Source organism: Musca vetustissima, unplaced genomic scaffold, assembly GCF_032173495.1.
Source record: "Musca vetustissima isolate MV318-11 ecotype Yass unplaced genomic scaffold, APGP_CSIRO_Mvet_v1 utg23153, whole genome shotgun sequence".
Lineage (NCBI taxonomy): Eukaryota > Metazoa > Arthropoda > Insecta > Diptera > Muscidae > Musca > Musca vetustissima.
The window spans coordinates 113,660-129,247 of NW_026877073.1; the positions used below are offsets into that span (position 1 = coordinate 113,660).

General features: G+C 38.3%; 1 protein-coding gene across 1 annotated transcript; it reads right to left on the bottom strand.

Moving 5' to 3' along the window:
* Positions 1-232: 232 nt before the first annotated feature.
* Positions 233-4,027, bottom strand: LOC133321610 (DDB1- and CUL4-associated factor 6-like). Its single transcript, XM_061530693.1, has 3 exons — positions 2,729-4,027; positions 2,074-2,660; positions 233-514 (listed from the first exon to the last, which is right to left on the bottom strand). The coding sequence occupies exons 1-3, from the start codon at positions 4,020-4,022 to the stop codon at positions 233-235; spliced, it is 2,163 nt and encodes a 720-aa protein (XP_061386677.1). The 5' UTR covers positions 4,023-4,027.
* Between the last annotated feature and the right edge of the window lie 11,561 nt (positions 4,028-15,588).

The following is a 15,588-nucleotide window of genomic DNA, read 5'->3' on the forward strand; positions in this document are numbered from 1 at the left end:
TTTTTTTTTAACCACAAAAATTTACAATATTTTTTTCAATTTATTTTTTTTTTAATTACTATTTTCTTTTATTATTTTAAAATTTCATAAATAAATAATTTCATTTATTTAGTATTGTTGTTGTTGTCTTAAGCACCTCTCTCTCTCTAGTTGTCTTCATGCATATCATTTATTTTATTGAATTTTTTTCCTCAAATATTGAGAACCATTCAAATGGAGTAAAATAAAATAATTAGTTAATCTCTTCATCATCCTCTGGATTTGAATTATTGCCACTGTTGTTGTTACTACTCGTAGTAGTTGTTGTTGTTGTATTGGTTGTATTATTATCACCTGTAGCTTCATTGTCGTTGTCATTTGCCGTACCCGGTACCGCTGGTCCATCATTGGAATTTTGATTACGTTCCCGATTCCTCAACGAATGTATGCAGGCCAACATGCGTATCATAAAGGCAGCCGGCACCGTTATCGTATCTTTGGTCTGTTCCAACATGATGGCATTACGTTTCATTAGCTGCAAGAGAGATATAAAGACAGAGAAAAGAGGCATATTGAATTAGGTAAAGAAGTTTTTTAAAAAAAGATCTGAAGCCATAAATACGAATACAATTAATTGGAATTAGCTAAAAAGAAATAAATAAAAATACTACCTCATTTATTAGACTGTCGGTGAATTTTATTTGTCAATAGAAATTATAATGAATTTGGTATTTAGAAGGTTTGTTTAATTTGGTATTTAGAATAGGAACGACTTCGAAATTAGAATCCAAAAATGATCTGAAAAAAATTACTTTTTTTAGTTTTTTTAGGAAGCCAGATTTATTCCTTTCTTATTGTTTTTAATAAAATATATAAAAACAACAAAATTTTTATTTTTAAAGTGGGTTATGGTCACATTGATTACTTTCGGGAAAGGCAGAGAAGACTATAGTTTCGGATTTCGCCACAAATCGTCATAAGATCTCTTAGTTTTTTGCTTGGGATATTGTCCCAGGGAGCATTACTCCACTATCTGTTACGTTCTATCTGTGATCGTTATTGCAATTTTTAAGGCCCAGTCTTAATATCAATATTAAATTTTTAGTACCTTTTTTAGTACTTTTTCCGTACTACTATAGTACTAGTTCCCAACAAGTCCGACTTATCACACACACACCCTTTAACGAACTAATATCGTCTCTCGTGCAAAATGTCAAGATTCAAGTTTCAGTCATTTCCATTGGACCTAACCGTTCAAAAACGATATTAAAATTGTTAATAACTTCTAGTACTTATGATCAGCCTCTTATAGTACCTAGGAACTAATATTGACCCACGTGCAAAATGCCAACAAAATTCTGACAATAAAGATGCCAATAAATGTTAAGTACCTTTTAGTACTCTTCCCAACAGTTCGGATTTATCACACACACCTACGAACTAATATTGACCCTCGAGTTAAATGTTAAGATTAAAGTTTCAGTCATTTCCTCTGCAACCATCCGTTTTGATCGGTGGAAGATCCATGGTATTATTAGCCTATGGAATAAATATGAAAATGCTATCCTTACAGCATGTCTTGTGACAACTGGAGATTTTGCGTAAATCGAATAGGTGCACGGTGCCATCTTCGCCACAGCACATAGCTGGTACCAGTTTTATGGCAACCAAACCAACCAACTTTGCTGTCATTGTCCAATATCCGTTCGTACACCGACGGCATCGGTTCATGGGTGCCAGTTGTTCTGTAGGCAAGACAATATCTTTTCCCGAACATGATACAATAGCTTCATTATTTGATTGAGGTATAAATCCGACACTGAATATATTCCTTAAGACCTATCCGTTTCGCACAAATGTGAATAATTTTGAGTACCTTTTAGTATTTTCCGTACGCTTTTAGTACAATTTTCAAAAACTCTTTGCAACATCTTATGCATCAATTTCTTCAAATTTATCGGCCTAGCCCATTGTCAATATTAAAATTTTTAGTACTCCTTCCATACTTATTTCCAATAATGGACTTATCTATCACATCGATATAAACACATCCATCTCATACAAAAAAACACTTATCAAAACCTAAACACTTACATCTTCAGCTTCCTCTTCGTTAAAGCTCTTCTCCTTGAGTATTGGTGCCCAGATTTTCACATCATAATCGATGCCCGATGATGCTAAATATGGCAGCTCCGGATGCGGCTGTAGGCAATTGACAACATGTTGATCGGCTTGCATTAACATTACCAGCTTTCCGCTGCGTCTATCCCAGGTGAATATGTGACCACAATCGGAACCGGACATAACATAATTATTACCCCAAAATGTCGCTTCCTTTATCATGGTACGGGCATTACGATGACCCGTGTATTTCATGCGTAAATAATCGAATATGACCTCTTTGGTTTCCATTTCCAGATCGGCTAATTCTTGATTTAATGAGGCTGAATCATCTTGGAAATCGGGATCTGTTGCTGAGGTTGTTGTGTTGGTGGTGGTTGTGGTATCTTGATTTGTCGATGAAGTTGGATCGGACATTTCAACATCATCAACACTGTGACTATGCGTGGTTGTTCCCGTAGAATTATGCACCGAATCTTGAGTATCGACGGAGGATGAGTGATTGGCGGCCAAGGTACTGGCAGCGGCCCGGCGCCATGCTGACGATGTTGAGGGGCGGGCTTCTGAGAAAAAACAAAAACAATTAGTTATTGTAAAATAAAGTAAATATCGATGTTATCATACCCACCTTCACCTGCCGCATCTCTTGTATCCATTACCAAACTTTCACTGCCCTCGTGAGATGTTTCTCTTAGCGTTTCCTGCATTTGATTGGTCAATCCCATTCGTGTTCTGGGATCATTTAACATACGCGATATCACCTCCGTCATACGACTCATAATATTGGCCTGCAACTGAGGTCTAACCTGTCCCACTTCGCCCCTACCACTTACATCACGCTCCGGCCTTGCATCTGGCCCCGTGTCCGACCAATCGCCTCGCAGTCTTAGCCTTCTTGTAACCTGCTCGGCCGTCATTGTGGGCGGCGGTGTACTATCACGATTGAGGAGACGTCCCTTCTTTGACAAATCGCTCACATCGACACCCTCACTTTTCAAATCAAATAAATATAAATACTCCGATGAATAACTAACTAATAGCTCAGACTCGTCAGGACTGTAACGTACACAGGTAATACGAAACTGACGATTTGTGGGCAGTGGTATGGGATAGGCTTTAACGGGACGCGTATGGCGTTCTGTTGTTGGTATGGAACTATCACTAAAATCGATCACAGATAAATAACGACGATCATAGATGCGGACAACGGCATCGGAACTGCCAACGGCAACATAGTTGCTGCTGATTGGTGCCAGATCCATGGCATTCACAGCCGAAGGACTGAAGATGAAAATGTTATCCTTACAGCAAGTCTTGTGACAACTGGAGATTTTGCGTAAATCGAATAGGCGCACGGTGCCATCTTCGCCACAGCTCATAAATGACCGCGGTTCTGTAGGAACTGTCATTACCTCATAGGTGGTACCACTCTTATGGCAACTAAACCAGCCAACATTGCTGTCATTATCCGATATTCGTTCGTACACCGATGGCATCGGTTCATCGGAACCCTGACGTCTGCGTATGTACGGTGCCAGCAGTTCTGTGTGCAAGACTATGCCATCTCCCGAACATGATACAATAGCCTGATCATTCGACTGAGGCATAAATCGGGCACTGAAGATATTCGCCCGATGTGCTGTCTTATATTTGAGTAGAACTTGTTGATTATTCGGATTTGTGACGGCAACAAACTGATCATCTGAACCGCTGATTAAATACTCCCCGGTACTATTCCAATGCACCGTGTTGACACAGCCCGAGTGAATGGGCAGCCGGCACATAAGACCCAAACGCTGGACATAATCGAGGGAATCTTTGCTGCTGGCAATTAAATTTCTTCGTATCACATGCGGATTGTAATGGTCACGTTGTAATATTGTGCGAAACACACTATCCCTTGAGAGTGTGTCGCGTGACATTTCTCCAGCTCCTCACGCACGCACACACACACACACGCAGAGTGAGTGGAAAGTTTTTAGCTTTCCACAGAGATGCCTGAAATTGAAATGGGCGGGAGGAAAAAACAAGTATTAGTGACTATTTGGACGATAAATATTTAAAAAAAAATGGAAAACAAGTCCAGGCCTTCTGCAAAATTTTGTTTGCCATATCTTAAAATATATCTCGAAACCCCTATAGAGGATATATAAAATCTACATCAGACTTGTCATAGAATGTTTAGAATTAAAACATGGGATATATCGATCCACATTTTGCCGTTTTTCTGCTGCTATAGGTTGTTCATATTGGTCCATAGTCTCGGTCACAGCTTCCATGTAAATGCTATTCATTCCTGCTCGATAGGCCGGTTGATTTAGGAGTTCTATGTTATACCATAGAAACTTTCTCTCTCTCTCTTTAGATCGTTTTGGTCTCTCCTTACGTGCCTGGGTGGGCGAATCCTAACCATAAGGTGATGGCATAGTATCAAAGTATTTGCTACATCGAGCATATCCTGTTATGACGACGCGTACGCGTAAGACCATCGTCGCCTCATAGTTTACCACTTTGCACGAAGTCAATATGGTTTCTTCATCAGCATCCCCAGAAGTGGCTGGAAATCGACTGAGGACCTTATCCAGCTATCCCTTGAGAGTGTGTCGCGTGACATTTCTCCAGCTCCTCACGCACGCACACACACACACACGCAGAGTGAGTGGAAAGTTTTTAGCTTTCCACAGAGATGCCTGAAATTGAAATGGGCGGGAGGAAAAAACAAGTATTAGTGACTATTTGGACGATAAATATTTAAAAAAAAATGGAAAACAAGTCCAGGCCTTCTGCAAAATTTTGTTTGCCATATCTTAAAATATATCTCGAAACCCCTATAGAGGATATATAAAATCTACATCAGACTTGTCATAGAATGTTTAGAATTAAAACATGGGATATATCGATCCACATTTTGCCGTTTTTCTGCTGCTATAGGTTGTTCATATTGGTCCATAGTCTCGGTCACAGCTTCCATGTAAATGCTATTCATTCCTGCTCGATAGGCCGGTTGATTTAGGAGTTCTATGTTATACCATAGAAACTTTCTCTCTCTCTCTTTAGATCGTTTTGGTCTCTCCTTACGTGCCTGGGTGGGCGAATCCTAACCATAAGGTGATGGCATAGTATCAAAGTATTTGCTACATCGAGCATATCCTGTTATGACGACGCGTACGCGTAAGACCATCGTCGCCTCATAGTTTACCACTTTGCACGAAGTCAATATGGTTTCTTCATCAGCATCCCCAGAAGTGGCTGGAAATCGACTGAGGACCTTATCCAGCTTCTCATCTTATCCCAGGTGTATGCTACATCGAGCACATCCTGTTGTATGAACGTACGCATAAGACCATCATCTCCTCATGTATTCTGACAGGTTTGAATATTATTCCACTGCGTGTCGCGTAGTTTACCAACGACCGCCCTATTGCTTTGAGGGGATCAATAAGGTCAGCACTCCAAGAACTGCTTGTAAGCGACTTGAGGATCTTGATCCTGCTTCTTATCTCTAACGAAAGACTTAACTAAGATTACGAACGAAAGCGATGGCTTGAACGAAAGACTTAACTAAGATTACGAACGATATAACAAAATGTTGAAATAGTTTGGGTTCGAAATTTGCGCACCATCAACCAAGCTTTCAAAAGATATCCACAACATGTTGGAATAGTTTAAGTTCGGAATTTGCACACCATTGACCATGATGTTCAGCGCGGGAGCTTCATTTCTGCCGTCCATGTATTGAACAGAGTAGCTGTGGATTTATCGCCGGATTTCTTCATATTCCACAGATGAAAGATCTGTAGCTTTCGCAAATCCCCTTGATAATAGAACCAACGCCATGATCGTACGAATACATTCTCATATTCATAGATAATCACACGATATTCTCGAATTGCTTCCTCAACATCATCATGTATCTGTGTGAATACGATTAAATCCTGCTTGATAGGCCTGTGGCTCTAGAGGCTCCCTTTTGTACCTTTGGTCCTCTCTTTCTCTCTCCAGATCATGAAGATCCTTCCGGACATGCCTAGGTGGTGGGTGCCTATACATTAGGTAACGATTTGGATGGCTACTCCTATAACACCCAAGCAGATATTGCATCGACATCTTGTTGTGTTGACCCACAGGAAGGTCTCCTCATGTAAGTGACCTATTGGAGTCATGAGGAGACAGCATGTTGCAGTCCTCAGGGCTGCATTCTGGCATGAACCACACTGGCGCAGCATAGTTTGCCACAGACCGGCCTATTGCTGAGTATGTCGTTTACAAGGTTTCATTGTCAGCTGCCAGGGCTAGCGAATTGAGAACTCCTGACTTTATCGCAAATAGCTGTGGCATGCGCGTACGACTTGTAAAGACTATCGAATGTTACCCCTAGAACCTTGGGGATTGTGGACCCCTCGACCTGCACATTCAAAGACTGCCGCATCTCCGATATCCATATGGTAAACAGTGTGGCCGTTGACTTAGTGGCGGATATTTCCATATTCCTCGAGCGGAAAAAGTCTGCGATATCCACGAGATAGTGGTTCAGCCTCTTGCAAATGTCAACAATTTTAGGTCCTATTTTAGGTGCATATGTTACGATCTTTATGCCGTCCGGTGGGCGTGGAATTCCAGAGAGATAGAGATTAAGAGATTTTAGATTTAAATATATCTACCACATATATACTTCGACTGATTTAATTAAAATAGTTCACCAAATACAAAACGTTTTTCCAATTGAGACGAAATTTTGCACAGTGTACCGAATTTTGTTTAGAATGAGATGTGATAAGTTTTGTGAAAATTTCGATATAGCTCCTATTACTATATGTTCAGCAGATTTCAACTAAAATTTCCACAGCTTGGCAAATTGAGCTAGCATTGTATAAGATATCAATTTTTTTTTTTTTTTTTTTTTTTTTTGTAAAGAAAAAAAAAACGAAACATAATAATCCTATGAAATTATCTCCGAGTTCCAAACAAAAAAGTATATCTTGATGGTCATAAATCACCATAGAATGTCAAGCATGTAAACAAAACTAATCATAATTTTTGGTGAAAACAAAAAATCACTTTTATACCTCTCCTTCACAATCGTTTTCATCCCGCTATGCCGGTTGGCTAAAAAAATTAAACAATGTCTCTGTTGATTAGATATCAACTGATTAGAAACAATTCATATTTTTAAAAGGAAAAAATAACAAAGTTTGTGACCAAAAACAAAAAAATTATTATAATGTTTGTGTATATACATGCGTATTATATTGTTGTAATATTTGTACGGTGATGTATTGAGGCAGGTTCGTTTGTGTAAGAAAATTTTTTTATTCAAATTATTATCTAAAGTTGTTGAAGTTATTCCAAGATGTGTGTATTTACCGGTCTACTGATAACGCAAAAGATTACAAAATTTTAGAGAAAAAAATAAAAAAAACATCTTTAAAAGCTGGAATTTTAAAAATATTAAATAATTTTTATAATTGTATGAACGTGTTTCCTTTTGCACAATTTGTTGTTTTTTTTTTCGTTAAAATGAAGATATTTTGTTCTCCTTCAAAAGATTGATTACACATTATAATAGAGATTATACAACTTATGGGAATTGAGAAAAGTGATTTATCAAAATTTCTTAAATATAAATGATATGATATTTTATATATAGATCGTCTTTAATGGGTATATAAGTGGCAGCGGAACCTCCTCGACTCTTCTGATGAACCTAATAGTGCAGAACATTGTTTTAATTACCTCTGAACTGATAGGGCTGTCGAATGCGGCTTTATAGTCGACGAATAGGTGGTATGTGTCGATGTGTTTTTCGTGGGTCTTTTCCAGGATTTGGCGCAGAGTGAAAATTTGGTCAATGGTGGATTTTCCAGGTCTGAAGCCGCATTGGTATGGTCCAATAATTTCACCATTGGCTTCAGTCGTTCACACAGCACACTGGATAGCACTTTATATGCGATAGCCACCCATAAGGAACGCAACGTCTCCCCAATTAAATGCTATACTTTATAATATTTATATTTGCTATTTTTTTAGCTAATAGTACTTTTTTTAATGACCATAGCCTTTTTGTCACAACCAAAACAATTGACGAAACATGAATACCCACAATACTCATCTTGGGTAGACAAGCACAGATATGGCATAGACACACAGAAAAAAACAAAAACAAACAACAACATACACATGGATGGATGAATGAAAGCAAAAAAAAATTAAACATAGAAATAAATATATAGACACATATGTACATATATTGTATATTGGCTAAGGTGCCAAAACTAAAGAACCTACTAATGGTGATGGCCAGCCAACCAACCAACCAATCATACACAACGTAATGTAACCACTACGTTGGGAAGAGCAATACCCCCACCTTTTGTTTAGAATTTAATCAATAATTATTGCAAGAGGGTTTTGAAATAATTTGCATGCAAGTTTATCGATGCCATAGAGGACAAACAACAATTGGCTGGAAAAGGCGCAATCATCTTTACACAAAAGATAAAAAATACAGGTTTGATAGGTGGTGCAGCAGTTCTTGTTCTGTTCTGCATCAGATGTCTATGATGTTTAATATATACACTTATGAACCAATACAAACTCTCTTCATTTTTATACCCTACAGCATAGCCGGTATTACTACGGGGTACAAAAGGGAAATCAAATAGACTAGAGCCATAGTTAATTTTGAGAATATTTGCATGTCCGTCCATCCGTTTTTTTTTTTTTTTTTTTTTTGGTAAATAATATACAATTCGCATTTATTATCCGAAAGAGATAAAATTTTGTACAGCTCCTTTATTTGGTCCATGGACGATTTCATTTCAATTGTGCACTAAATACTCAATGTTTATTAAATTGAGACGAAATTTTGCACTGGATACCAAATTGAGGCTAGAATGGTGTGTACCAAGTTTCATTGAATTCGGATAAGATTTAAATATAGCTCAGGTTGTGTCAGCTTTGGTGTAAATCCAGCAAAGACGGAACTGGTAATGCTCACTAGGAAGCGTAAGCTCAGCGTCCACCAAAACTGGATGGAGTGCAACTTCATCTAAAGAAAAGTACCTTGCCCCAATCCTGGACTGTCAACTACGATGGAATAGGAAAACTGAGGAACGGGCGAAGAGAGGGTGTATTGTACTCTATGCATGTAAGAACTCCATTGGTAGAAGCTGGGGGACTATACACTGGTTGTATAACACCGTGGTATGACCCATCCTATCCTATGGCTCTCTTGTGTGGTGGAATTGTCTGCGCCACAAGTCTACATCCAGTAAATTAGATAAGGTACAAAGAGCCGCCTCGATCTTAGTTACAGGAGCCATGAGTAGTACGCCACAAGCAGCTCTGAACGCAATGCTAAACTTAAAGCTTCTGGGCCTCAGCATTAAGTGTAGCACCCTAAGGCTGCATGAACCAAACCTCTGGCGAAGTTGTACCTTTGTGCATGGTCGTATCTTGAACGAGCCAAGTATGACATTGGACCAACACGTAAAACTAAGCGACTATATATCACCAGTCCTGAGTTTTGACAATGTAGATGTCCTTATTCATAGTAGAGACGACTGGAACCGAAGTAACCCTCCTCTAGACGGTCTGGCCTTCTATTCAGACGGAAGAAGGTACAGATGCTGGCGTCTACTGTGTTTTCCAAGCTGAAATCTTCGCGATTTGGAAGTACAGCAGCTGGATACACACATCGTTGAACCAGTGACTATCTTTGTGGATAGTCAGGAGGCACAAAAGCCAAATCCTGTTATATCAAATCTGAGGTCGTCCTCGAGTGTAGAGCAGTTTTGGAAACACTCACTTACAGTTATCGGCTGTGTTGGGTAACAGGACACCGTGACATCTTGGGTAATGAAAGAGCAGACGAATTAGCTAGACGAAGATCTCAATCCACAGATCTAGCAATTGATGACTCAATCAAACCACCCATATGTCATCTTTACCGGAAATTTGAGACGTTCTTCGACGAAAGAGCCTATGAACTTTGGCACAACGAACCTAGGTGAAATGTGTCAAGATCCATTTGGCCGACTCTGTCTACCAAAAGGACACACTCACTGTTGAACCTGAGCAAAGCTGAAATAAGAGTAATGACAGGAATTATTACTGATCATTGCAATATCAGGGCCTTTACTAGTAAATGGGATCTTGATGCAATTGATTACTGTAGACTCTGCGTTGACGAGGAGGAGACGAAGACCATTGAGCATCTTCTGTGTCACTGTCCAGCCCTGGCTTACAGACGGCACAGACTAGTGTGTGCTCATTTTCCACCGAGTCTTAGAAATCTACAGCATAATTAGAAACCTAAAGTGGTTGGGAAAATGCAATCTTGACACGTAATATATCTTCGGTCCGATCTCTATAGCCATTGATATCATTTTAAACATACTTTCTTACATTTTCTTATAAGCTTCTCATCTCTATTTATTTCCCCAATCTTCCCTCCCCAATAGATTTCTCCTTATTTCTTTTCTTCTCATGGATGATCACAATGGTCCTGACGGTCTTAGAGTGCTGCAGCCACATAAGTGACTGTACATCCCCAAACCTAACCTAAATATAGCTCCCACATATATATGTAGACCGATTTCATCTAAATGGTGCCCCAAATACCCAAAATTTGTCCGACTGTGACGAAATTTTGCACAGCGTACCGCATAATGTCTATAATGCCTTGTGTTAAATTTTGTTGACATCGGTTCAGATTTAGATATAATTCCCATACAGATTTTTGTCAGATTTCATCTATATTGGTCACCAAATGCGCTATGTATATATTTAATTGATCCGAAATTTTGTACAGCATACCAAATTGTGGCCAGAATGCCGTATATAAAGTTTTATTGAAATCAGTTCAAATTTAGTTATAGCTCCCATATTTATCTTCGTCCTATTTCATACAAATTATAGATTTTGAACAATGTACCAAACTCATGCTAGCATGATGCGTACTAAATTTCTGTGAAATCGGTTCAGATTTAAATACAAAATGTGCACCACAATCTCAAAATTTTTTCCGAATGATACCAAATTATTCATAGCGCACTGCATAAAGACTATAATGACAGATATTGAATTTTGTTAAGATCGATTCAAATTTAGGTATAGCTCCCATGTATATTTTCATTCGATTTCATATAAATGGTTCACCATATACCCAACTTTATCCGATTGGGACGATATTTTGCACAGTTTTAAATATATCTGCCATATATATTTTCGCCCGATTTTAGGTAAATAGTGCCGCAATTTGTCATAACGTAATAAATTGAGACCAGAATGATGAGGGGTAAGTTTCGGGGAAATCGGTTCAGATTTTGAAATAGCTCCCATATATATTATGATCCGATTTCATCTAAATGGTTCACCAAATACCCAACTCTTATACGATGGGGACGATACTAAATTGATCCTAGAATGACATGTTCTAAGTTTTATTAAAATCGGATTATATTTAGATATAGCTTCCATATATATTTTCGACCGAAAGTCACGATATTTTGCACGATATAAGTCTATAATGACGCGTGTTAAGTTTTGTTGAAATCGGTTCAGATTTTGATATAATTTCCATATACATATATATATGGCTTAAGTTGAGTTTAGGTGCTCATCTCCGATTTTTCTGAAATTTTTTTCTGAAATTTTTGTTTGATCACGAAAATATATGACATTCATGGGGGAAACCCATATTTCCCGAGATATGGACCTCTGAAGTTCCGTAATTCATATGCTCATTACTTGGACATTTATGGGCCGATAATCGTAATATTGACGGATATTTAGAGAAACATGTTTATTTAAAAGAAAATTTCGATCGCATAAGAGAATTTTCTATCTGTCCATAGGAGAAAATCTTAAATCCCCGGCCGAAGGCCGCCTATATAAGACAAATTTTGAAATAAAAGAAATTTTAATCGCATAGCCAGTTTTCCACCTGTCCAGAGCAGAAAGTCTTAAATCCCCGGCCGAAGGCCGGCTATTTAGAAAAAAATTAGTTTAAAAAATATTGTTGATGCGTTAGCCGAATTTTCCGCCTGTCCATAGAAGAAAGTCTTAAATCCCCGGCCGAAGGCCGGCTATTTTTGATAATTTTTAATTAAAACGAATTTAAGTGGAAATATGTGTACGCTTTACAATCATACCAATATTACCTTCACCGATTCATAAATAACGAATTTATGAAAACTCAACTTGTTCAACTTGTTCTTATATGTATATATATATATCCAGATTGTTCTCCGAATACGCTATATTGTCACGAAAGTCTACAATGAGGTATAAATTTCGTTGAAATCGGATCAGATTTAAATATAGCTAAGATATATAATTTAGACCGATTTGAACCAAATATGATTGAATTTAAATTTGCCATAGATCCCCGGAATAAAGTCGGTCAGTAAGGAAAAGTGATACCCTGCACCAATCATTAGAGGTGATTACAATCTTTACTTTACACAAGTTGAATATAGGACAGGGATCGACTTACCTGTGTGGTAAACATTTCAATTCGATCCCATTCCTGTTCCTATATTCAACTTATTCCACCTCTTGTGAGTGGTGTAGGGTATCACATGGTCGTCGCTGTCTGACTTGGGTCTTCCATTTCCTTTACAGATTGTTAAAGTGCGATATTACGCACACCATCTTTCATAGGGGCGGGTGGGGGAAATTTCTTTGTTGTCAAAATTGTTTTTGAGACATTGATAAATTTGGTGTAGTTGTTTTCTTTCTTATTTTTGTTGATTTGTACTAGCCAAAATAAAAATATTACATCTGCCCATCACTTGGGTACTAATTTCCGTATTTGTATTCAATGATGAAAAATATTACCAACAACAAAAAATAAATAATACACACAAGGGTGTAGAGCGCTCGCCTATTCTGTAGTATTGACATCAACTAAAATGCAACAAAAATATAATGCATACGTTCTTTTTTTCTTCAGTGACACTCTTACTGCTGATGTTGTTGTTGTTGCTGCTGTTTTTACTTTTATTTTTATATATATTACTTGTTTTTCTTCTTTTTTTGGGTTCTTTTACAATTGTTATTTTATTATTCCTTTTTATTTTACCTAAATTTTACTTTTTCGAGCAAATAGAAATTATTTCTTTAGCAATTCTTTTATTTCTGCAGTTATTCCACTGTTATTGTGGTGTTTTATTTTGTTTTCTTCTTCAATTCAATTTTATTCACAAAGCACTTGTTTGTCCGCCGACAACTGACTTATCAACTTATTTAACTAATAAGAAAATTCCAACTGATAATTTCATTCTCAGTTGGACAAAGAAAACACAGAGAGAGAGAAATAGTATGTGAGAGAATTTTTTTCTTTTGTTGTTCTCTTTATTCTCAATTCTTATAAGAACAGATGTTGGCAGTTCAGCTGATTGGAAACAGCTGTCAACGATTAAGCATTCACGGTGCAATGATAACACGAAATATTCCATAAAAATAATAACATTAAAATTAACTCCTTCAGAGACGCGTTAAAAAAATAAAATAAAAATTATTTCAATTCAACAAAAGCAGGTATTAAAAAAATAAAATTAAAAATAAAAATTTTAAATTTTGTCTAATTCATTTTAAGAGCGACAATAAGATAGTCAATGTACTCGATTTAGTAAATCCAGTTTATTAAATTGTCATTACCATTGCATATACATATGTCAAATAATTCCTAGGAGGTTTAAATTCCAATTTAAATGTCGTTTAAGTTAGTGAAAAGAAAGAAAGTTTAGACTGACGAGGCGAATCTTTGGCTTCCTAGGTGAGTTATCAATCTCCTACTAGGCGCGTCTTTCCCGGTGGCGTATGGGAAGGTGATTTCTACGATGTGTAGGGCGAAGCTGATCTAGGTCAACCTAGGTCGGATCTTTTCTCTGCATTTCGTGGAAACCTAGGGGATCTTCGGATCCCCCGCGGATCAAAATGGATAGGGGTATTGCGCTTAAATAAATTAACTAAGATATTTAGAAAAATAGAAGGGATAAAGTTACGGTGCAGGGAGTTAATAACCCAGTAACGGCGGCAATCATTGCTGAGACCACAAGCCACGTGTCGTCGAGATCAAGTGATTGTGTTTCAGCTGCTCTAGGTGTGGATGCCTTGGCACCTGCAGCTGTACCTGCTACAAACGAATCATGGTTAACACCAAAAAAATTATCAGACCAGGCAATTCATAAGGATAATGAGCTGGTCAAGACTGATATTAAAAAGTCTACGACAGGACTAGTTCTGAGAGGCAAGATGAGATTCGCAAGGAAGTTCGAAAGAACTTATCCGCACGCGCTTCATCATGAGCTCGATCAAAAATTTCAAAGGAGACCTCTGATTCGAGATAAATAGTAGAGTCGGCGAAGCCCGCTGTCTCTATCAAAGGTGTGTAGCTGAAGCCTAGCCCGAGTTAAAAGGCAATGAAAAAGGCTGTTGAGCACATCCCGACATAAACTGTCATCCATAATGGTGATCTACGTGTGAAGGAATCAAAGCCGAAGAAACCGAGAACAGTAAAGGCATCAACCTCCAAAAGTTAACTCCACCAAAACAAACTCTTCGCCTGATGACGTCCCTGCCATGGCAATCTCAGTTTCAAATGTCACAAGTGCTAGAAACCAACGTATGAACTCGAACACGGATTCTTTTTTAAAATCTAAAAGCGTATGTTCATGCATGTCGCAAAGATTTTTAACTGTTGATGGGCAGGACTTTACGTCGGTCTTAAATATTATAAATGGCAACCCTAACCCGGCAGAGTGAATCTCTAATCTTAGTCAAGAGAGCATCCAAACCGAAATATGGAACGAGGAGGAGAATGTTGATATAACCTTCATCTGCACTTCATCCACTTATCAACAGGGGCAGTCGAATATGTCCGTCTCTTCCAAGGTGAAAACTGTTAAGTGCTGCTAAGCCATACGGCCACTGAGAGGAAAGGAGTCACGATACTGCTGTCGACTCCAGCACCCAAAAGGGCAATTTGATATTAACAACGAAACTTTTATAAGGACAAACTTGCTCACATGGATCAAAACGCAGCTAAAATTCGTGACGAAGTATGAGAGGGATTACCTCATAAGGGCTCTAGGGAACTTCCGGCCGATCGAATTCCTTGGCGTATGGTACCAGATGATTCATCCATCTTAACGACGGAAGTCTCATCAGTCCCAGTCTCCGACAGCCAACTACTGAGAAATCTCGCGACGTCACTACAGACCATAGAGATGGAGTTCGGATCCTCAACCTCGTCAGAGTTTACACCCTTACTCATCATCTGCAAGGACTCACCTTGCTTCGTCACCGTAGTGCTTATCACTGAAGTTTCCGTAATGTCTTCCTCGTCTGACAAGGGTGAGTCATCCCAGAGTTCATTCGGGATGCTCTCCTGACTAAGGCGAAAAGAGCCGCATTCCTCTAATAAATTGAGGAGAACATCCAGGCTTGCGTTCACGTCGTCAAGAGTAAGAGAGTCGTCAA